Source organism: Somniosus microcephalus, chromosome 31 (genome assembly GCF_052327205.1).
Source record: "Somniosus microcephalus isolate GS21.2 chromosome 31, FLI_Smic_1.0, whole genome shotgun sequence".
Lineage (NCBI taxonomy): Eukaryota > Metazoa > Chordata > Chondrichthyes > Squaliformes > Somniosidae > Somniosus > Somniosus microcephalus.
The window spans coordinates 25818579-25842690 of record NC_141017.1 but is presented as its reverse complement, the minus strand read 5'-3'; the positions used below and the strand labels follow the sequence as shown (position 1 = coordinate 25842690).

General features: G+C 46.6%; 1 protein-coding gene across 1 annotated transcript in view; it reads right to left on the bottom strand.

Annotated features, from left to right (window-relative positions):
- camsap3 (calmodulin regulated spectrin-associated protein family, member 3) overlaps positions 1–24112 on the bottom strand; it is a 253651-nt gene that overhangs the window by 69915 nt on the left and 159624 nt on the right. The window contains exon 4 of the mRNA XM_085971657.1: positions 23692–23775. Within this exon, the coding sequence (XP_085827783.1) occupies positions 23692–23775 (84 nt within the window). The remainder of the gene's footprint in view (positions 1–23691; positions 23776–24112) is intronic.

Here is a 24112-nt window from a genome sequence, read left to right as displayed (position 1 = left end):
GAATTTCTATGATTCTATTACTTCAGACATTTTCAAATTTGTATGTATTTTCAAATGAATTTCAAGAATTCCTACCCCCCATAAATTCCTCTCTAACAGAGCCTTAGAAGGGATACCAGGGGCCAATTTGGACTCTTGACTTAAGTTAATGTGCCGAGTTGACCGGAACCAATAAAAACAGAATCCATGAAGCCAGATCTCCCAAGTCAGCCAACAGGCTCCGGTAGACTTCCTGACATTTCTTCCCGGTCATCACAGCCAAGCATTTCTGAGGTGCCCTCACCCATCTCCGAGCCAAGGCTTGGGAGTGGGTCGCCCATCCATCTTCAGTCACTGCATCACCAAGAGTCAAATACAAGGGGTTTGCCCTCAAATGTGGAAAGCAATTAGAAAATGCCAACTGCACCTTTGATAATGGATCCAACTCTTTTTCTTCCCATCTCAATTTGATAATTCTTTGGGGGGAAGTCAGGGATTATTTATACAGATTTTTCCCTCGTGAGATTAGATGGATGAGGTAATATGTAGAAAGTGCATGGGTCTATACAAGGGTCGATTTTGATGGCGTAAACGGGCGGTACAGAAGGATCTGGGGGTCCTCGTACCTGAAACACAAAAAGTTAGCATGCAGGTACAGCAAGTAATTAGGAAGGCAAATGGAATATTGGCCTTTATTGCAAGGGGGATGGAGTATAAAAGTAGGGAAGTCCTGCTACAACTGCACAGGGTGTTGGTGAGACCACACCTGGAGTACTGCGTACAGTTTTGGTCTCCTTATTTAAAGGAGGGATATACTTACATTGGAGGCAGTTCAGAAAAGGTTCACTAGGATGATTCCGGAAATGAAAGGGTTGGCTTATGAGGAAAAGTTGAGCAGGTTGGGCCTATACTCATTGGAGTTTAGAAGAATGGGAGGTGATCTTATTGAAATGTATAAGATTCTGAGGGGGCTTGACAGGGTAGGTGCAGAGAGGATGTTTCCCCTCGTGGGGAAATCTGGAACTAGGGGGCATAATTTCAAGATAAGTGATCGTCCATTTAAGACGGAGATGAGGAGGAATTTCCTCTCAGAGGGTCGTGAATCTTTGGAATTCTCTGCCCCAGAGAGCAGTGGAGGCGGAGTCAGTGAATATATTCAAGGCCGAGACAGACCGACATTTAAGCTACAGGGGTGTCGAGTGTTACGGGGAGCGGGCGGGAAAGTGGAGTCGAGGCCAAGATCAGATCAGCCATGATCTTATTGAATGGCGGAGCAGGCTCGAGGGGCCGAATGGCCTACACCTGCTCCTATTTATGTTCTTTCTTCATTTTCTTCCTTATGCTGCCCTCTCATCAAGACTCTCAAGGTGGGAGGAAGGGCTGAAGAGGGAACGAGCTCCACCACCCACGTCTCTGAAAAGGTACAGCCTGGGCCGCAGGAGGAAGAACCCTGATCAATAGACAAATAAAAAAATGTACTAGAGGAACAGATGGTCCACGTACACCGCTCCTGGTGACTGCCCTTGTGTATTGTGAAGATGAATATTAATGGCCTCTGCCAGGAGGGTTCAGGCGGGCGTGCACACATAGACAAGTATGATTCACCTAACGTGTTTGACAATGCCGCAGTTGTCTGGGTTCAATACTGAACAGGCTGGATGTAGTACTAATTAACTCAAAGGTTGGAGAGTAATAACACAGGTTCAATTTGAATCCAACATAAAAAGGTTCATCAGAATTAACCTTGAAGAAATGTGAATAATTGAACACAATTTCACTCCAAATGCATAATATTCATAAATTAAAGTAAACAATTGGAGACTTTTCAAACCTAGTATTCAACTACCCCCCGCCCCCCAACCAGGAGTGGAGAAAGTTTTGGAATTCCTTCAGAAAAAAGCGGAGAGGCGGAGAGAGAGAGAGAGAGAGTGTGAGAGAGAGAGAAAGAGAGAGAAATGTTGGGCGGACAGACAGCTTTTTGCCAAGCCCAGTCACAGTGGGAAGTGAGGCGAGCTACCGCGATGGAGGACAAGAAAAATAATCCGAGTGATCATTTGAAACTCGGGTTTTCAGAAGGTCATCGACTGAAGCTCGGGTCGGTTCAGGTAGGCTTTGAAACCCCATGGCACGACTCCCAGAGGAGCAGGACGTTCTCCCCGCCACCCCCACGTGACCTGGCCAACATGTGCTCCCTCATTGGTTTGATTAATTGGTCATCTCATGGCTGCTTGTGAGACATTGCAGGCGTCGCAGGCGTTTACATAGCAACAGTTGCTACACTTTCTAAGTAAGTCGTCGTGTGATGTTGGCATGATAAGGCGCCATACAAAAGACAAGTCCTATTTATTATTCTTTCACATCACAATTTTTTTCTGCAAAAATCAAAACGCTACAATCAGCTTGAAGTTGAGCAGAGCCGTCTCGAGACTGAATTGGCTCAATTTGGGCATCAACAGTCCCTTGGAAGAACATCCTTTACAGATTAAGTCGGTTTTGGTGGGGTGGGGGGGGTGCAGCATGGGATGTGATCCTCGGGATGCAACTTTGCTGGAGGATCAGTCTACGACCGCATCGCAGTCACCTCGCTGAAGAGATCAAGTTGGCGCGCGATTAAGGCAATTGTTCAGGGATGCCCTAGAGGCAGCAGGCAGACATCTTTTCAATATCATTTTTTTGACGGGTCAGTAAGCATTCTGGGCGCCTGGCTGCGCAACGGTTAATCTCTCCGAAAAAAAGTGGCCTTGTTTGAGAGATCGGGGTGGGTAAAACACGTTAAGCACAAAGTTCAATACAGCAATTTCTCGATTGCAAGTCAAATTCCAACTGACTCGCGCAAGGACACCAGCACAGAAGGCAGAATCTCCAGCAATGTCTTGAGAGTACGATGAAGCCAACTTGGGCTTGTTGTTTAAGAAGGAATAAGGCAGTCTTCCTTTACTACCCGCTCTGCTTCAACCCCACCCCCCATCCCTCCGCCCACCTCAACAAAAAAATGAAAGACAAATTGATTGAACTAATGATACTTTACCATAGGAGGCTTAGTCTCAGACTCCTTCAAACAAAAAGCGATGGCATGCTGAATGCAATGGCAAAAAAAGGAGAAGCATAAATGCAGTGTACTAGACTCAGCCACTTAAGAGAAAGAGAGAGAGAGAGCCGAGATCTGTCAGGTGATCAGCATGCAGTCTATGTTTGGCTAAGGGGACGGGACAGTGAGGAAACAGATTGGTGTCTCTTAGTTCATCCCATTGGTTGCATTGACATTGGTGGGTCTTCTCCAGGATTTGCTGGATCCCCGATCCCCCCCACCAGCAAATTTTTACTCACCTCCCCGCCCGCCCCCATCCTCCAAATTATAGCCCGCGATATCCAATTAGGCATTATACAGAAAACTCTCGATTTACCGGCACCTAAATAACTGGAAATCTCGGTTAACCGGCAAAATTCAGGAGTAGGTTCTGCTAAGTTTTACTGCATATTAGTGGCCGTTCCTCGATCTGTGGCTGTGCAATCGGGGTTGCTGCACATGTTGCTAAGCAACAGGGATGCTTGGTCTGTGGCCGGGGTTCCTGCACATGTTGCTAAGCAACAGGGAAGCCTGGATTTGTTGCTGTGTACGGAGCTCTCGTACCTTTTAACTATACCTCTCTGTAATCCGGACTTTTTGATAAACTGGCACCACGCCGGTCCCGGATAAAAAAGAGTTTCCTGTAGTGTGAATGTTGATTCTGCTTGGGAGAAGATGACAGCATTTATTTCTTGCATATCTATGCTCCCGACAAATATACCCCCCCCTCTCTTCTGAAGTTGTCGACTCCTGTTTAGGTATGATTTCATATATTCCACCAGCCTTCTGTGATCTCTCCAAATTTGGCTATTCTTCATGCGAGTCCAGACAGTAAAGCCTAGAAATTCATTAAGGCGCTGCCAGCTTTGCAGCCAGTTACCGCCTAAAGAGGGCTTCTGCGCCAAAAAGGAGTTTGCGCTGATATTCAGCGCAGCGGTATTGGCGGCGGTAGCCGTTAGCGCTGCGCCGGCACCGATGACGTCATCGGTGTGCGCAGTGCCCCGGTTCTGCCCCGATCCCCATATTTAGTTGCAGCCGCCTCCTCCGCAGCGGCCGCAAACAGCGACCAGAAAACGGGGCCGTACTGTAGCCTTAGTGGGGCGCTTTAAGGTGGAGGTGCGGCCGGCCGCTTTTTCGGCGGCCACCTGCCCGCACCTCCTTCCCCGGCCTCCTCCCCCCCTGCGGCATTGCCGGCTGCTTTCCGCGAACCCGGCACTTCGTGGTGCCGGGCTCATTTGCCGGCACTATCCAGCGGCGATCTCCCCGTTGCAGGCAGCTCCCCCTTAAGAGAAGGAGGAGGCCTGCAGTACCGCAGCCTGCCGCTCCGCAGCGGCTGGCGCAGCGGCGCCAAGAGCGCTGAAATTCAGTTTCAGCGCCCCAAGCGGAGGCGGGCACACCCTGGAATAGCGCCCGGTTCCGAATTGGGGCGCAAAAACTGAATATCTGACGATCGCTAATGGCTCCCCGCCCAGCGCTAACTTTTGGGCGCTAGCCAGCTGGCAGGGCCAGTGAATTTCTAGGCCTAAGTGTTTGCAGCCTATTTGACTGGGGGGTGGGGGAAATTGAGTCACTCCCGATCCTACCCTTACCCGCATGTCCCAAGCACCTGTCTGCAGGGTCAATGGATGCCAATCAAGACTGCAAACGCTGGCTGATTTGTCCTCTCTCGATCTCAGTGGCTTTGAGGCCAACTGTATCGGACGAATGGTAGAAGCCAGCCAAATTCAGGCCGGTTGTTCAACTAGAGCAAATGGCAAAGGGTGTGGAATCCCATCACAGTGACCTGAGCTATACGGGAAAAAGAGAGTCAATGCCCACTTTTCTTCCCCTGAAAAATGACCTGTTTCTAGGAATGCACGGGTTTAAAAGGTGCGATTCCTGAGGAGGCAGTTTCGTTCGCTAGTCATTAAGTACAGAGAAAAGTCAAGGTTAGATATAAAAGTTCTCGCTCGTCGCCCTGGGTTTTTATTTTGCACTGAAGGAGTTGCAATCCTTGGCACGTTGAAGCTTCCCTTCCCCGCCACTCTCCCAGTTAACGTGGGATATGGGCGACACTGGCAAGGCGGTATTTATTGTCCATCTCTAGTTGATCTGAGGGTATTAAGTCAACTACATAGTCTGGAGTCACATCTGGGCCAGACAGGTAGTCCTCTCTGAAGAACATTCGTGAGCCAGTTCGGTTTCTTCTTTACGACAATCCGGACATTTTTGTGGTGCCAGCCCATAAATCACCAGATTTGTGGAATTTAATTTTGCCTGCCATGGTGGGGTTTGAACTCCTAACCTCTAGGCTCTCTGCCAGTACCATAACCAACAGGCCACTTGCCAGCTCTTCCTGGCCTTACTGTTTGCACAGCCCATTTTGAAGCATTGGCTCCCATCTTGCTTTCACAGAATTGGCACCTTGGATGGAAATTTAATGCTGGACCAAGTTCTGGTGTGTGTGACCACCTCTCATTCTACTACAGGAAACTTTTGATTTACCGGCACCTAAATAACGGAAATCTCGGTTAACCAGCAAAATTCAGGAGTAGGTTCAGGTAAGTTTTACTTCATATTGTACTTGCCTTCCTCCATCTGTTGCTGTGCAAGGGTGTGGCTGCAGCTGTTGCTAAGCTACAGAGACGCTTGGAACTTGTGGCCATTGTTCTGAACCTGTTGCTAAGCAACAGGGTTTGTTGCTTTATACGGAGCTCTCATCTCTCCGTATCTTTTACTATAGCGTTCGGTTATCCGGAATTCTTGATGAACCGGCACCACGTTGGTCCCGGATAAAAAAAAGTTTCCTGTAAACTCCAATGAGTATAGGCCCAACCTGCTCAACCTTTCCTCATAAGACAACCCTTCCATCCCAGGAATCAAGCTAGTGAACCTGCTCTGAACTTCCTCCAATGCAAGTACATACCTCATATACTTAAACAGGAGTCGATAACTTCAGAAGAGAGAGGGGTATATTTGTTGGGAGTAGTGGGTGCATAGATATGCAAGAACTCTAGATTACAAATTATGGAGTGATCTGAAGAGCAAGCTCCCCTCAATACCGTTCTCTTCCCAACTCGGTAGAGGGAGAACGTCCCTCATCACCCACTTGGCCAAAAGCTCTGAAAGAACAGGTCTCCAGAATCCCACTGCCCCTTTGTCGACAAGCTCAATCCCAAACGCAGGGAGCAGATTCCGAGACAGAGAACATCCAACGGAATGATCTAAGAGACACGCCACACAATTTTAAAAAAGGATTCACGTCCTAACAATGGAGATAAAGTAATAACATTCACTCTCAAAGCAAAGGATTCTGGGATTGCCAACTACCTCAGCTCGACGTCCATAAGTAGATGACCAGTTTACAACTGTCCCAGTTGCAATGAGTTACAGACGGAGCAGAAAAAGTAACATGTGCCTTTTTTAATCCATATATTAGGAAGACTTAATTATAGAAGAGTCAAAATTACTTTTTATCGCCCCGTGTTGCATTAAAATGGAGACAAAAGCACCAAAGACTGATGCACTGGATGAGAAACAGCAGCAAATTCCTTTAAGCGATTAAGTGCTCTTGAACGTAAGGAATAGGAGCAGGAGCCGGCCATTCGGCCCCTCCAGCCTGCTCCGCCATTTAATGAGATCATGGCCGATCCAATTTTGACCTCAACTCCACTTTCCTGCCCGTTCCCAATCACCCTGGACTCCCGTTGCTCAAAAATCTGTCCATCTCCGCCTTGAATATATTCAATGACCCAGCCTCCACAGCTCTCTGGGGTAAAGAATTCCAAAGATTCACAACCCTCAGAGAAGAAATTCCTTCTCATCTCCGTCTTAAATGGGCGACCCCTTATTCTGAGACTATGCCCCCTAGTTCTAGATTCCCCCACGAGGGGAAACATCCTCTCAGCATCTACCCTGTCAATCCCCCTCAGAATCTTACATGTTTCAATATCACCTCTCATTCTTCCAATGAGTATAGGCCCAACCTGCTCAACCTTTCCTCATAAGACAACCCCTTGAACTCAGGAATCAACCCAGGGAACCTTCACTGAACTGCCTCCAATGCAAGTATATCCCTTCTTAAATAAGGAGACCAAAACTGTACGCAGTACTCCAGGTGCGGTCTCACCAGCGCCCTGTACAGTTGTAGCAAGACTTCCCTACTTTTATACTCCATCCCCCTTGAAATAAAGGCCAACATTCCATTTGCCTGCTGCACCTGCATGTTAACTTTTTGCGTTTCATGTACGAGGTCACCCAAATCCCTCTGTACTGCCGCATTCTGTAGTCTTTCTGCATTTAAAGAATCTTTTTCTTTTCTATTCTTCCTGCCAAAGTGGATAACCTCACATTTTCCCACATTATACTCCATCTGCCAAATTCTTGCCCACTCACTTAACCGATCTATCGATATCCCTCTGCACACTCTCTATGTCCTCCTCACAACTTGCTTCCCCGCCTTGACTTCATTAAAACGGCCCCGTCACTGGAACACTGTTTGATGAGTCACAATTTCTGACATTCTATTTTCGTCCTCACAATAGATTTCAGATATATTCACCATAGACCACAAACTATATTTCTGGATCTTCCATACCATAATCACACATGAAAGCAAATATAGCTGTTGAGATTCACGGCCAAAGGAAGGGGAGCGCAATTACTTTCCTACTGGGATTCGATCAACTCAGTAACAGAGGCTTCCCTGCAAAAATGATCGAGAAGCGTATACAGTAATAGCAAAATACTGCGGATGCTGGCAATCTGAAACACAGAAAATGCTGGAGACACGCAGCAGGCCAGGCAGCATTGAGGAGAGAGAAAGAGAGTCAACGTTTCGGGTCGAGGACCCTTCGTCAGAACTGGAAAAAGTTGGAGAAGTAACAGGTTTTTAAGTAGGTGTGGTGGGGGGGGGGGAAGAAAGAATAAATGGGAAGGTCTGCGATAGGATGGAAGGCAGGAGAGATTGAAGGGATGATGGCACAAGGCAAAAGGAGATGGTAATGGGACAAGAAAAGATGACTCTACATGAGGTGTAAATGGCAATGGTAGAATCATCAACAACTGCCACGAGAGAGAAAAATGAAAAAATAGGAGCAGGGGTGATAGTCTGAAATTGTTGAACTCGATGTTGAGACCGGCAGGCTGTAAAGTGCCTAATCGAAAGATGAGGTGCTGTTCCTCGAGCTTACGCTGAGCTTCATTGGAACAATGTAATAGGCCGAGGACAGAGAGATCAGAGTGGGAGTGAAGCGGAGAATTAAAGTGACAGGCGACCGGAAGCTCGGGGTCACCCTTACGGACTGAACGGAGGTGTTCTGCAAACCATAGTGGACTATGTACCGGGCGGACCACCACCAACACCCTCGCCTTAACCTCCAAGAAACTCAAGGTACCTTGCGGACAAGTATCCTACCTTGGTGTTTGTTGAACTCCGTCCATGATCAGTGGTGTACATTTAAGGAGTTATTTTACAACTTCCAAAAAATATATATTCCACGGAGAAGAAAAGGGTGTAAAAGAAGACAGCCATCCGTGGCTAAGTAAAGAAATTAAGGATAGTATTCGACTAAAAACAAGGGCATATAAAGGTAGCCAAATCTAGTGGGAGGATAGAGGATTGGGAAAACTTTAAAAGACAGCAAAAAATAACAAAAAGATTGATTAAGAAAGGGAAGATAGATTATGAAAGTAAATTAGCAAAAAATATAAAAACAGATAGTAAGAGTTTTTATAGTTATATCAAAAGAAAAAGGGTGGCTAAAGTGAATGTTGGTCCCTTAGAGGATGAGACTGGGAAATTAATGGTGGGAAATATGGAGATGGCAAAAACACTGAATGAATATTTTATATCAGTCTTTACAGTAGAAGACACTAAGAATATCCCAACACTGGACAAACAGGGGGCTAAGGAGCTAAACACGATCAAAATCACTAAGGAAGTGGTACTCGGTAAAATAATGGGACTCAAGGCGGATAAATCACCTGGACCTGATGGCTTACAGCCTAGGGTCTTGAGGGAAGTGGCGGTAGGGATTGTGGATGCATTAGTAATAATTTTCCAAAACTCCCTGGACTCGGCAAAGGTCCCGGCAGACTGGAAAACTGCTAATGTAACACCCTTATTTAAAAAGGGCAGTAGACAGAAGGCTGGAAACTATAGACCGGTTAGCGTAACATCTGTGGTAGGTAAAATTTTGGAGTCCATTATTAAGGAGACAGTAACAGGACATTTGGATAATCATAATTTAATAGGACAAAGTCAGCATGGTTTTATGAAGGGGAAGTCATGTTTGACAAATTTGCTGGAGTTCTTTGAGGAAGTAACATATAGGGTGGATAAAGGGGAACCAGTGGACGTAGTGTATTTAGACTTCCAAAAGGCATTTGACAAGGTGCCACACAAAAGATTATTGCTTAAGATAAAAAATCACAGGATCGGGGGTAATATTCTGGCATGGATAGAGGATTGGCTATCTAACAGAAGGCAGAGAGTTGGGATAAATGGTTCATTCTCAGACTGGCAATCAGTAACTAGTGGTGTTCCGCAGGGGTCAGTGCTGGGTCCCCAACTCTTTACAATCTATATTAACGATTTGGAGGAGGGGACCAAGTGTAACATATCAAAGTTTGCAGATGATACTAAGATGGGAGGGAAAGTAGTGAGTGAGGAGGACATAAAAAACCTGCAAGGGGACATAGACAGGCTAAGTAAGTGGGCAGAGATTTGGCAGATGGAATAAAATACTGGAAAGTGTGAGGTTATGCACTTTGGCAGGAAAAATCGTAGAGCAAGTTATTATCTTAATGGCAAGAAACTGGAAAGTACTGAAGTACAAAGGGATCTGGGGGTCCTGGTGCACGAAACTCAAAAGGTTAGTATGCAGGTGCAGCAAGTGATTAAGAAGGCCAATGGAATGTTGGCTTTCATTGCTAGGGGGATAGAATATAAAAATAGGGAGGTATTGCTTCAGTTGTACAAGGTATTGGTGAGACCGCACCTGGAATACTGCGTACAGTTTTGGTGTCCATACTTAAGAAAGGACATACTTGCTCTCGAGTCAGTACAAAGAAGGTTCACTCGGTTAATCCCGGGGATGAGGGGATGGACATATGAGGAGAGGTTGAGTAGATTGGGACTCTACTCATTGGAGTTCAGAAGAATGAGAGGCGATCTTATTGAAACATATAAGATTGTGAAGGGGTTGGATCGGGTGGATGCAGGGAGGATGTTCCCGATGATGGGTGAAACTAGAACTAGGGGGCATAGTCTTAGAATAAGGGGCTGCTCTTTCAAAACTGAGATGAGGAGGAATTTCTTCACTCAGAGGGTGGTAGGTCCATGGAATATGCTGCCCCAAAAAGCTGTAGAAGCTACATCATTACATAAATTTAAAACAGAAATAGACAGTTTCCTAGAAGTAAAGGGAATAAAGGGTTACGGGGAGCGGGCAGGAATTTGGACATTAGTCTAGGTTCGAATCGGACATGGCCCTGTGGGTAGCGGAGCGGGCCCAGGGGCCGTGTCGCCTGATCCTGCTCCTATTTCGTGTGTCTAATTCTGTTAGATTCAGGAGATGGTTCTGTGATAGTGGATTGGCGGTTAGGATCAGATCAGCCATGATCTTATTGAATGGCGGAGCAGGCTCGAGGGGCCGATTGGCCTACTCCTGTTCCTATTTCTTATGTTCTTATGTCCACCAATGTGGGAAAGCACTTGGGGGCAGGGTTAAGTTAAAATTGCCCCCCCCCCCCCAACCCCATTGGGAAGCTGATGGGATCGGGTGCAATGGTGACTCCACTGACAGCAGTGGAGATTAATATTGTGTGGGATGTAAAACCAGTGTTCCACCTGATTCCCGGGTAGATGCCGTGAGGCTGTTTCCCCTGGCTGGAGAGTCTAGAACTAGGGGTCACAGGCTCAGGATAAGGGGTCGGCCATTTAAGACTGAAATTAGGAGAAATTTCTTCACTCAGAGGGTGGTGAATCTTTGGAATTCTCTTCACCAGAGGGCTGTGGGTGTTCAGTCGCTGAGTATATTCAAGACTGAGATCGATAGATTTTTGGGACACTAAGGGAATCCAGGGATTTGGGGATTGGGCGGGAAAGTGGAGTTGAGGTAGAACATGGTCTTACTGAATGGCGGAGCAGGCTCGATGGGACCGTATGGCCGACTCCTGCTCCTATTTCCTATGTTCTTGTGTTATGTTCTCTCTTCGTTTCATCTACTCATAATACTCAATTTGCGTTTCCTTGCAACCTTGGGAGAAATTATCTCTCCTGTTTTCTCCTCTCCTGGCCTGAAGGCACTGACACATGTACTGATTCACCAGCTGAGGGAGGGCGGTAGGTGGTAATCAGCAGGTGGTTTCCTTGCCCATTCTTGACCTGAAGCCATGAGACTTCATGGGGTCCGGAGTCAATGTTGAGGACTCCCAGGGCCACTCCCTCCCTCCCGACTGTATACCACTGTGCCACCACCTCTGGTGCGTCTGTCCTGCCGGTGGCACAGGACATACCCGTGGCTGGCGATGGAGGTTTCTGGGACATTGGCTGAAAGGTATGATTCTGCGAGTATGACTATGTCAGGCTGTTGCTCGACTAGTCTGTGGGACAGCTCTCCCAATTTTGGCACAAGTTCCCAGATGTTAGTGAGGAGGACTTTGCAGGGTCGACTGGGCTGGGTGCACTGCTGTCATGTCTGAAGCCGGTGCTGGGTGGCCCATACGGTTTTATTCTTCTTACTGTTTTTCCTAGCGGTTTGGTACAACTGGGTGGCTTGCGAGGCCATTTCAGAGGACAGTTAAGAGTCAACCACATTGGTGTGGGTCTGGAGTCACATATAGGCCAGACCGGGTAAGGACAGCAGATTTCCTTCCCTAAAAAGGACATTAGTGAACCAGATCGGTTCATGGTCACCATTACTGACACGAGCTTTTCATTCCAGACTTAGGTTTGGTGTGGAGCTCACACTGGCATGACAGAACAAAGGGAGTCACTTCGGCGCTAAACTCACAAAATCTCGAATCACAGATATTTGACAGCCGCCAGTGGGCAAGAAGTGGCCAGAACCAATCTTAGCTCGAATTTTGTCACACCTGGAACCGATGCAGTAGAGGAGCGCCAAATTCATTACATTCACACGCTCGCTCAAGAGGAACGTGCATCAGCGCTTAATCCCCTGGTGTAGCCACTCGGTTAGTAGTTCATTCTGGGGCCAGTGCTGCCACACGTAATGAGACAATTTATATGCGGACACCGGAGAACTCAAGGAGCCCGGATGCCCAAAATTAAAATCAGAAATAGCTCACCGGCAGTGGAGCCTCCACAGAAGCAAGTGTGACACTCTGGAAAGCAACACTAATATGAGGCAAAATCACCAAGATACAACTGAGTGCCGATATAATGTAGTAAAAGGCGTGTGCCATCTTGAAAAAAATAAATGGCAGGGCGGGGAATAAAGAGAAACATAAAATTATGCATTCTTCTGGCTTTTTGAAACATGTTTTTCTTCTCTGCATAGATTTGCATTCAAATATCAATTGGTACCCTTCAATGGTACTTCAAAATAATCATCCTGTCTTATCCCCTCTCATTACTTTCCCGTCACGATTATCCATCAACCGAGATGCTTGGGGCAGCGAACTTCTTCATTTTCACTACAGTCGATGTCTCTAAAGCAGCCAAAAGTGTTGTGGGGCAGGAGAGGATTCCTCGCTTAACCTTCCTCGTCTTAACCTCTCACCCACACCACACTGGAGATGCTTCACCCAACCACAAGCCGGCGAACCGGTAGATGTCACCCACAGCAGGCAGCCAAATGTGAGTGACCACATTTTTTTTTTTTAAGTTTATTTCTGTTAAGTTCTGCTAAAGAACAAGGTCAGAGGGGCTCTTCAAGTTAGGGGCCGGGGTTAAATAGCTGGTTAGGGATAAAGCAGGAGCTTGGAGATTAGTAACCGTTAATACTACATTAAATTAGTAACTGTTCATACTATATATTATATTAATAATAACTTGAATTAGGTACATCTTAGTCTTAAGTTTCTGTAAAGTTAGTTAATAGTTGAATAATTAAAGGCATGGCGGGGCAGCTCAGTCCCGTGGAATCCGCATCCTGTGTCGTGTGGGAAATCCAGGATGGTTCCCATGTCCTGGACAACCACATGTGCAGGAAGTGTCGTCGGCTGGAGGAGCTTGAACTCCGGGTTTCGGAGCTTGAGCAGCAGCTGGCGTCACTGCGGTGCATCCGTGAGGCTGAGAGCCACGAGGACAGCACGTTTCAGGAGGTGGTCACCCCGCAGCTAAGGAGTGTGCAGGCAGAGAGGGAATGGGTGACCGCCAAACAAAAGAGGAGGACCAGGCAAGTAGTGCAGGAGTCCCTTGAGTGCATCTCACTCTCCAACCAGTATTCTGTTCTGAGTACTGGTGAAGGCGAAGGTTCCTCTGGGGAGTACAGCCAGAGCCAAGGCCACCATGGGTGGCTCAGCTGTATGGCAGGGGGCGGTCAAGGGGGAAGGAAGATAGGGAAAGCAATAGTGGTAGGGGATTCGATAGTTAGGGGAGCAGACATGCGTTTCTGCGGCTGCAGACGTGACTCCAGGATGGTACATTTGCCTCCCTGGTGCCAGGGTCAAGGATGTCACTGAGCGGTTGCAGACATTCTGAGGGGGGAGGGTGAACAGCCAGAGGTCGTGGTCCATATTGGTACCAACGACATAGGTAGAAAGAGGGATGAGGTCCTGCAGGCAGATTTCAGGGAGCTAGGAAAGAGATTAAAAAACCAGGACCTCAAAAAGGTACTCCCGGTGCCACGCGCGAGTGAATAAATTGGAGGATAGAGCAGATGAATGAATGGCTGGAGAGATGGCGCAGGAGGGAGGGCTTCAGATTCCCAGGGCATTGGGGCCGGTTCTGGGGGAGGTGGGACCTGAACAGGCCACACCTCAACAGAGCCAGTACCAATATCCTCATGAGAGGTTTGCTGTTGGGGAGGGTTTAATCTAAGTTGGCAGTGGGATGGGCACCAGGATGTAGCATTAGAAAGGAGAAACAAAGTGCACAAAGGATTGGGAGAGACAGAGAGCACTAAAGTAAGAAATAGTAAGGTATTAGGTGGGGTCAGACTAAGAGAACACAGAATGGTCCAAGATAGGTTTACAGTGTATGTATGTGAACGCACGAAGCATAGGTTGGTGAGCTGCAGGTGCAAATAGCCACATGGGAATATGATGTCGTGGCAATAACTGAGACCTGGATCAAAAAAGGGCAGGATTGGGTATTAAATATTCCTGGATATAAGGTGTTCAGGAAAGATAGGAGGTGGTGTGGCAGTATTGGTTGAGGAGAATATTACAGTGCGGAAGAGAGAGAGGATGTCCTGAAGGGGTTAAGGACAGAATCTATATGGCTAGAGTTAAGAAATAATAGGTGTCATTACACGACTAGGTGTATTCTATAGACCACCAAATAGTGGGAAAAATATGGAGGAGCAAATTGGCAGAGAAATTACAGAGAGGTGCAAGAACTGTAGAGTAGTGATAATGGGGGACTTCAACTATCCTAATATAGACTGGGATAGTAATAGTGTAAGGGGCAGAGAGGGGGAAAAATTTCTCAAGTGTGTTCAGGAGAACTTTTTGATCAGGATGTTTCCGGCCCGACAAGGAAGGAGGCATTGCTGGATCTGGATCTGGGGAATGATGTAGGCCAAGTGGAGCAAGTGTCAGTAGGGGAACATTTAGGGAACAGTGATCATTGTATCATAAGGTTTAGATTAGCTATGGAAAAGGACAGGGAGCAACCTAGAGTAAAAATACTTAAGTGGAGGAAGGCAAATTTCAGTGGGATGAGAACGGATCTGGCCTGGGTAAATTGGAATCTAAGATTGGCAGGCAAAACTGTAATGGAACAATGGACTGCCTTTAAAGAGGAAATAGTTCAGGTATAGTCGAGGTACATTCCCACTAGGGAAAGGTAGGGTAACTAAAGTGAGGGCTCCCTGAATGACAAAAGAGATAGAGAGTAAGATGAGCAGAAAAAGAGCATGTATGACAGATGTCAGGTCGAGAATAAAGGCTAAATATAGAAAGTTCAGAGGAGAAGTGAAAAAGAAAATGAGAGGGGCAAAGAGAGGGTGAGAGAATAGAATGGCAGCTAACATGAAAGGTAATCCAAAAGTCTTCTATAGGGATATAAATAGTAAAAGGGTAGTAAGAGGAGGGGTGGGGCTGATTAGGGACCAAAAAGGAGACCTATGCATGGAGGCAGAGGGTATGGCTGAGGTACTAAATGAGTACTTTGCATCTGTCTTCACCAAGGAAGATGCTGCTGCCATAGATATAGTGAAGGAGGAGATAGGGGAGACACTTGATAGGATAAAAATTGATAGAGGAGGTTCTAGAAAGTCTGGCTGTACTTAAAGTAGATAAGTCACCAGGACCAGATGGGATGCATCCTTGGATGCTGAGGGAAAAGAAGGAAGAAATTGCGGAGGTACTGGCCATAATCTTCCAATCCTCCTTAGAAGCAAGGGTGGTGCCAGAGGACTGGAGAATTGCAAATGTTACACCCTTGTTCAAAAAAAGGGTGGAAAGATAAACCCAGCAACCACAGGCCAGTCAGTTTAACCTCGGTAGTGGGGAAGCTTTTAGAAACAATAATCAGGGACAAAATTAACACTCGCTTGGACAAGTGTGAATTAATTAAGGAAAGCCAGCACGGATTTGTTAAAGGTGAATCGTGTTTAACTAACTTGATCGAGTTTTTTGATGAGGTAACAGAGGGGGTTGATGAAGGCAATGTGGTTGACATGGTGTACATGGATTTTGACAAATGCCACATAATAGGCTTTCCAGCAAATTTAAGGCCCATGGAATAAAAGGGACAGTGGCAGCGTGGATACGAAATTGGCTAAGTGACAGGAAACAGAGAGTAGTGGTGAACAGTTGTTTTTTGGACTGGAAGATACAGTGGTGTTCCCCAGGGGTTGGTTCTAGGACCACTGCTTTTCTTGATATATATTAATGACTTAGACTTGGGTGTACAGTGTATTGATTTCTTTGTGGGTTCAATGATGAGACATTTATGAAAGAGAATGACTTTTAATCTAAAGTTTGTTCAACTCAGTTCAACAGCATTTACAGGAGCTATCATGCTAGTGATGCATCTAGAACGAAACCGAAACTAAACTCAACTGCCTTGCTTGTCTCGGTCACATGACCTCTGCTGGTCAGGCATAAGTAATCAATACATGCAATTATGCTGGTAAGGCATGATAATCAAACAGGCAAATAACATCACTATTTGCTGATATCATTACATACAGGGCACAATTTCAAAATTTGCAGATGACACAAAACTTGGAAGTATAGTGAACAGTGAGGAGGATAGTGAAAGACTTCAAGAAGACATAGACAGGCTGGTGGAATGGGCGGACACGTGGCAGATGAAATTTAACGCAGAAAAGTGCGAAGTGATACATTTCGGTAGAAAGAATGAAACGAGGAAATATAAACTAAATGGTACAATCCTAAAGGGGTTGCATGAACAGAGAGACCTGGGGGTATATGTGCACAAATCGTTGAAGGTGACAGGGCAGGTTGAGAAAGCAGCTAAAAAGCACACAGGATCCTGGGCTTTATGAATAGCGGTATAGAGTACAAAAGCGTGGAAATGATGCTGAACCTGTATAAAACACTGGTTCGGCCTCAACTGAAGTATTGCGTCCAATTCTGGGCACCGCACTTTAGGAAGGACGTGAAGGCCTTAGAGAGGGTGCAGAAAAGATTGATAAGAATGGTTCCAGGGATGAGGGACTTCAGTTATGTGGATAGACTGGAGAAGCTGGGGTTGTTCTCCTTAGAGCAGAGAAGATTGAGAGGAGATTTGATCGAGGTGTTCAAAATCATGAGGGGTCTGGACAGAGTAGATAGAGAGAAACTGTTCCCATTGGCGGAAGGGTCAAGGACCAGAGGACATAGATTTAAGGTGATTGGCAAAAGAACCAAAGGCAACATGAGGAGAAACGTTTTTACTCAGCGAGTGGTTATGTTCTGGAATGCACTGCCTGAAAGGGAGGCAGACTCAAATCACGGCTTTCAAAAGGGAGTTGGATAAGTACCTGAAGGAAAAAAATTTGCAGGGCTACGGGTGAGTGGGACTGGCTGAAGTGCTCTTGCAGAGAGCCGGCATGGGCTCAACGGGCCAAATGGCCTCCTTCCGTGCTGTAACCATTCTATGATTCTAAAGCTTGGAGCACAATCTGGGCCATCTAAAGGGCAGCCCGGTTGACTAACCAACGGATATCACTACACAAATGCTTTCAGGTACAACGCAGTCTTCGACTACCTGGGCAAGCCTTTTATCCATTGACGATATTCCCGGCCAATGCAACAAGATGATTTTGATCTGCCATAATAAATTTGACAAAAACCCCCAACACTTTAAGGGCCCTTCCTGAAATTTTGTGACAAATCTTTTTGGGGGGGGGAAGGAAAGACTGATTAACCACAGTACAGACCTTGACATTTCTTCCATTATATGCTTCTTACCAATACATCGTCTACCACACACTTCATGAAGATCATGCCCCTAAAGAGGAGATTTTGTTTTATCTATTCATTTCTTAAAACAAATACATGGTAGGGTTTGCCTATGTAAATAAGTCACTATAGTTGGAAAATCATTCATCTTGTGAAGTAATTCATTGTGAAGTAGTTCATAGCGTGAGACGCCACCATGTAAATTCAAACTTTTTTAAAAAACTGGTACAACAATCCCAGCATCCTTTGCTTGTTGAGCGTCACATCATGCAGGCCCCCTTGAAGGATCATGGGATTAAAAAAAGAGACAAAAAACACACACACACTGACTGCGCAACTCTAGCAAACAGTTTTAAATCGTCTCAATAAAATCCAGTTAAACAAAGGTTGGGGTTTTTAATTCCGCCCCCCACAAAAAAAAGAGAAAAGGGGGCAGGAGTCGGTTGGGGGGGGGGGGGGGGGGGGTGGTTCAGGAGGTGAGATGCAGTAAAAGTTGAGAGGTGGACTTACAGGAACTAGCTTCCAATACCACTTGGTGGGACACTGTTGAGGACAGTGTCACAGAGGCAGAGAGAGATCAAAGGTCAAAGGGGCAAGGGGAAGAAAGAAGGGAGAAGAGGAAAAGCATGTGAATTTCATAATATTAAAAGTGCTTCCGATGTCAAGCAGGTATCACTACAAGAAATATTAAATACATGTTAGGTATTCTGAAAGATTCAAAGCTCAACAACGCAAGATATGCTGAAGATTCAGATTTCGCTGCACATATCGTCAACAATGTTACACTGCGCGACTCCAAAACTCTTCCCCCCCACCCCCCCTTTACTTTGCGTAAAAAAAACAACTGCAATTCTTACAGACCAGAGACACGGAGTTTCTCCAAGCTACAGATACACAAATCATTAAATGTAGCAATGCAGGTTAACCAGGTCATAAAAAATGACTGGGGTTCATTCCTAGAGGGATAGAGTTGAAAAGCAGCGAAGTGATGTTAAACTTGTACAGAACCTTGGTTAGACCACACTCGGAGCACTGCGCACAGCTCTGGTCTCCCTATTACAAAAAAGGATATAGGAGGCACTGGAGAAGGTGCAAAAAAAGATGGACAAGGATGACACCAGAACTGACATAGTTATAACTTATCAGGAAATATTGGACAGGCTGGGGCTCTTTTCTCTGGAAAAAACTCAGGGGGCGACCTGATCGAGGTGTTGAAGATTATAAAAGGGTTTGATAGGGTAGACAGAGGAGTCTAAAACTAGAGGTCATAAAAATAAGATAATCAGTTAAAAATCCAATAGGGAATGCAGGAGAAACTTCTTTACAGAGAGTGGTGAGAATGTGGAACTCGCTACCACAGGGAGTGGTTGAGGCGAATAGTATAGATGTACTCGAGGGGAAGCTAGATAAGTTCGAGGAATAGAAGGCTTTGCTAGTAGAGTGAGATGAAGTGGGGTGGGAGGAGGCTCGTGTGGAGCATAAACACCGGCACGGACCAGTTGGGCCGAATGGCCTGTTTGTGCTGTACATTCTGCGGAATTCAATTTGACAATATGTAATAAAAACCTTTTTTTTTAGAAAAAAAAAGTTACGTAGCAAGGGAGCTCCTCTCGCTTCCAGCGCCTGCTCGGTGGCTGAGCGCATTGCTCGATGTGGCACTGAGCCCCGAGGAGGAATCGAGTCCCAGTCTGTGCCGAGTTTGCTCATCTCAGCCAAGACGACAATCGAGGTGCGACAATTGGTCTCATTGTCCACCCTCCCCCCCCGGGTAACCCAGTGACCCTGCCCCGCCCCCCTCCTAGAACTTGAGTAAAGGCACGATCTAGCTCTGTTGTGATGCCCCCCTTGATTGAATAGCCTGCAGAGACTCGACGCCCATTCGCGCAAGGGAGAGGAGGGTTTCCCACCCCAATAGGACATCCAGCACCAATAGGATAGCATCCCAAGGAGGGAGGGGGGGGGGGGAAAAAAGTAATTTTTTTTTAAATTATAAAATTAACATGGCAAAACAGTTTAACTCATGATGCTGTCAATCCTGCGTTACCAGTGTCTGAAACTCTGAGCCTTCCGCATATCCCTGGCAAGGAAGGAAATATATCCACAGTAGACAAAACACATGAAAATCACCAAGCACAATACAGTTGGAGTCTTTTTTTAAAAATCAACATCTCCTTCCCTTCTCTCTCACCCCACGGGAGTTGCCCTCCTGCCCCGCCACCGCGCCCCCCCCCCCCCCTCCCACACTTCCCCACCCCGCCCAGCTAGAACTGATCTGCTCCCAGGCTGTAGGTCACCAGGAGACTTGTCTAAAATGGCCCTTCAAAAAACAAACTTCCGCCACTCAATTGGTTCCTCCCTGTGGGCAAGAGCCTGGTTTCATTCAGCACCTCCCTCCCAACCGCACAGCTGAGAAAGGCATCCTTGCCCGGTGTACGTGGGGGCATCACAGGCACGACGGCCCGCTCTCCGACCACTGGACACTCTCTGCTCCACTGGGCAGGGCCACCGCCACATCCCTGAAGTGAAATTTTCCTCTCAGAACTGGCTGGACCCACCAATGAAAACCATTTCAAGACGACCAGACACATCTCGCTGGTCTTTCCCACAAAAATCGAGGTGAATTATTGAACGGGGTTTTTTTTTGGGGGGAGGGGCGAGGGAGGTGGGGGGAAATAATATCCTAGAATCTTAAAGTTACCTGAAAAGAAAAAGACGCCAGGCAACTTTTACGGAACAATCCGTGGTTTCATTTCTCACGTTTAACTGCCATGGAGGAGATACAATGCAACATGTTCTTTGTCCAGCGGCCCATTAACCAGATGATTTCTTGCCCATCTCCTGGCCGTGAGCTGCACGCGCACGGGGCTCTGTGGTACAGACAGTGAACCAGAAAAAACGGATCTAAAAAGATCTCATCAAAGCTGGAGGCAAGTCCTTTCACAGCACTGATCCTCCTCGGCGTCCCGTCCCGTCCCCTCCAAGAAACACGGCAAGGTCCTGGACCAAAATAAGACCATTGCTCCAGGTACAGTCATAAACTGAAAATGGCAGAGGGAATTGGGTCTGCACGAGGCCAGAATTGGTGGAACGCAGAGTTCTCAGGAGGGTTGTAGGGCTGGAGGACGTTAGGATACAGACAGCAGAGTTTTGGATGAGATGTAAAGGGGTTTGACTTTTTTTTTTAAATATAAATGTCACACTTGACTTTGTGAATGAGGCACCAGGATCCAAACACAGTTGGTTCAATATCGCAATGTGTGTTTTTTTTTTTTTTTTTAAATCTGTTTATTACAGACAAAGAGACCAGGGAGCATAGTGACAGCCTTGACGTCAGGAGTGGCCAGTGACCTGAACAAAACACTGGGACCAAGTCAACCATACGCGTCACATTTAAATAAAGTGAACGCCTCAGAGAGAGATGGCCGGTCAAAGTGGAACAAATGGTAACCTTGCACCTTCAGTTCAATCAGCACTCATCACTGCCAACCCCCTGCCCCAAACATACTTGGGCTTATATGCAGAATTGTTCGGGCAAATATTCAAGCCACCTCTGCCGCCACATTGAGTAGGACAGCTGTGGTCCAATAAAAGTGGCCACGACACAATGGGCATTCCAAGGAGCTGCGGCAGAAACTCAACCTTCATACCAGTTAAAATGAAACCAAAGTGAATTTTACTCCGCACGAGAAGTGGAAGCAAGCTCCCCAAATGCAATGTGGACTAATGATAGAACCCCTTAAAGTGGAGGGACAACTGGGGCCTTCCCTTCTTGTGCAGGGAACAATGAGCAGAGAGTTGCGAGAGAGGGGCCCCCGCCATTCGCTTTTCCAGCCTCCGGCCCCCCTCCAGTTCATGCAGTTCACAAAGGGGCTTGGGAAACAACTAATTTTAGTTGGCTAAATTCACCCCGTAATCTACTTCTGATCACCCCGGTTGACACATAGGAGGTCACAGATCAATCTCTCTTTGCTAAAGATCACGATAGATGAGAAACGCAGCTAGTTAGAGCTCCGTAGTCACTGAACAGGGTTAAAATACTGGCTAAAAGGGTGAACAAGGGTGAACAGTTCTACCAGTATCTGACTGCACTCCTGCTGTATAAATGACCTCAGTAAACTAGTCAGGAATGGCGAGAGGCCTCTCCTCTCCCAGCCACTGCAGAGGGATGTGGATATTTTCATGAGTCAGGACGATGCTGCAGGTGAATTAAATGGAAAACTAGCTCATAAGGACATTTTCCAGTCCGAGGGAAGCAACTGATTCGGGGGCAGATTCTGCCCATTCCTTTCCCTTCCAACACGATTGGAACTTCTAGTCTGGTTTCTGTTCTAGTCCTGCTTCTGTAGAACCGCCCAGGCTCGCAAACCCGCAACCTTTGCCGCCAAGAAGGACGAGGGCAGCAGACGGATGGGAACACCACCACCTCCAAGTTGCCCTCGAAGCCTCACAACATCCTGACTTGAAAATATATCGCCAATCCATCATCGTCGCTGGGTCAAAATCCTGGAACTCCCTCCCTCCCTAACAGCACTGTGGGAGCACCTTCACCGCACGGACTGCAGTGGGTTAAGGCAGCAGCTCACCACCACCTTCGAGGGCAATTAGGAATGGGCAATAAATGCTGGCCAACGCCCACATCCCGTGAACGAATAAAAAAAACTCATAACGATGGAATATTGTTTTAGGTGTAGACTTCTCAGGAGAAGCGGAGTTCTTCCCTCTACTTATCGCAAGTTATTTTCGCCTCCTCCATGTTCAGAGTCTCCCCCATGTCTCACCACGTTGGAACAATGGTCTGCTCTTGGGCCTGTGCCAATGCCAATTTAGCACTGGCCACTGGAAGGCACTAGAGGACATTTCTTGACCCTTTGACCTGTCCTTGGCCTCCACCACCACCACCCAATAGCAGCAGAGCCAAGGTAAGGAGGTCAATGCAAAGGTTACAGGGGTCAAATATACACCCTGTGCACCGAGTCTATTAGAGCTTCATGAACATTACTTATTTCCGCAATTCAGGTGCAAGATGTCCATCGAGACTAACCTATGCAACTTAGGAGTCAGAGTGGAGAACAAAAAGTTATGAGGGTCAATCCCGAGAAATCTTCAGCATTGTAACCAACCTTTCACTCGGTACCATTTGGAACTTTCCCAAAAATATTTTGCCTTGCTAACTCTGGTCTTCTTTCAAAAACCTCTCTCTTCGACCGTGCTTTAGGTCCCCGTCCTCACCCTTAGTCTTCCCATTCCCATCCTGCTGACTCTCGCACGTACTTCCCAACTTGCCCTGCATGAAAGTCATTAACAAAAAACGCAAGTCGTTCTAGTGACTGTAGTCAATACTGGCAGAGCAAAGTGGCGGGGGGGGGGGGGGGGGGGGGGGGGGGAACATAAATAATCAGCACTGCGCCAACTTTGATCAAATGTCCAGATTGGACACCTTGGCCCATTTCTGTACTGTCTAATAGGAATGTTAACCTACAAATTGGATGGCAGGGCACAGAGGCAGGTTTACCACTGCCAAATGGCCAACTGAAGAGAGAAACCACTCATAGAAAATGCAGAGAGTCACTTATAAAGGAAGAGCAGGGAAGCACCATCATTATATTACCAGCTTAGAAAAACTCAAGCGATGCGTTGATTCATACAAGTTAAAATAGTTGTCATGTACAGTAATGATTTGAAAATATCTGAGGCTATGGTCTTGCAGTCTTGAATCTCTCGCACATTAAACCTTTAAAGTGATGATAGTAGTCTTCCATTTTGCCCCAATTCCTTTTTTCTCTCTCCAAAACCTCAAAATTTTCTAGCCTGCACCTTTAAGTTCAAGCCTCAGTCAGATCATCACACTCCGTTGACCCTGGGTCATCTGGCCACCGAATTCCAGATTGTTCTCACCATAATGGAAGACTAAAAAGTGAAAATTTAGAAAAAGAAAAAAAATTGAACTCCTTAGGAGGGAGAGAAAAAGGCAGGAATTTGGAAAATGAGTTAACAAACTAACCTTAAGACAAGGTAGGAAGCAGCCTGAAAACATTACCATAACAGTTTAAAGCACCAAGTTTGGATGCCCACGATACCGGGATCTAATCACAAGCTCAAATGTTGATCAGTTAGACGCTTACCCCTTGGTTCGTTGGATGGTCCACGCCAGGCTGTTGTCTCAGCTGGTGCAATCGTTCAGAGATATCTTTTAATTTCTGATTTATCTGAGAAATGAGAGGGGGAGCGAAGACAACAGAATGCGTTAAATACAAGTCGTTGCGACATTCCTACAAAAAAAAAGTCCTACCTCAATTAGATCCTTTCAGACAGCAATGACCCGGCTACGAATTTACGTTCTCCACTTCAGATTCTAGCAGTTGGAGTCACCTGAAAATTTGTTGCTTGCATTTAAGGGACGTTGCATAGAATGTACAGCACAGAAACAGGCCAATCAGCCCAACTGGTCCGTGCCGGTGTTTATGCTCCACACGAGCCTCCTCCCACCCCATCAATGTATCCTTCTATTCCTTCCTCCCGCACGCGTTTATCTAGCTTCCCCTT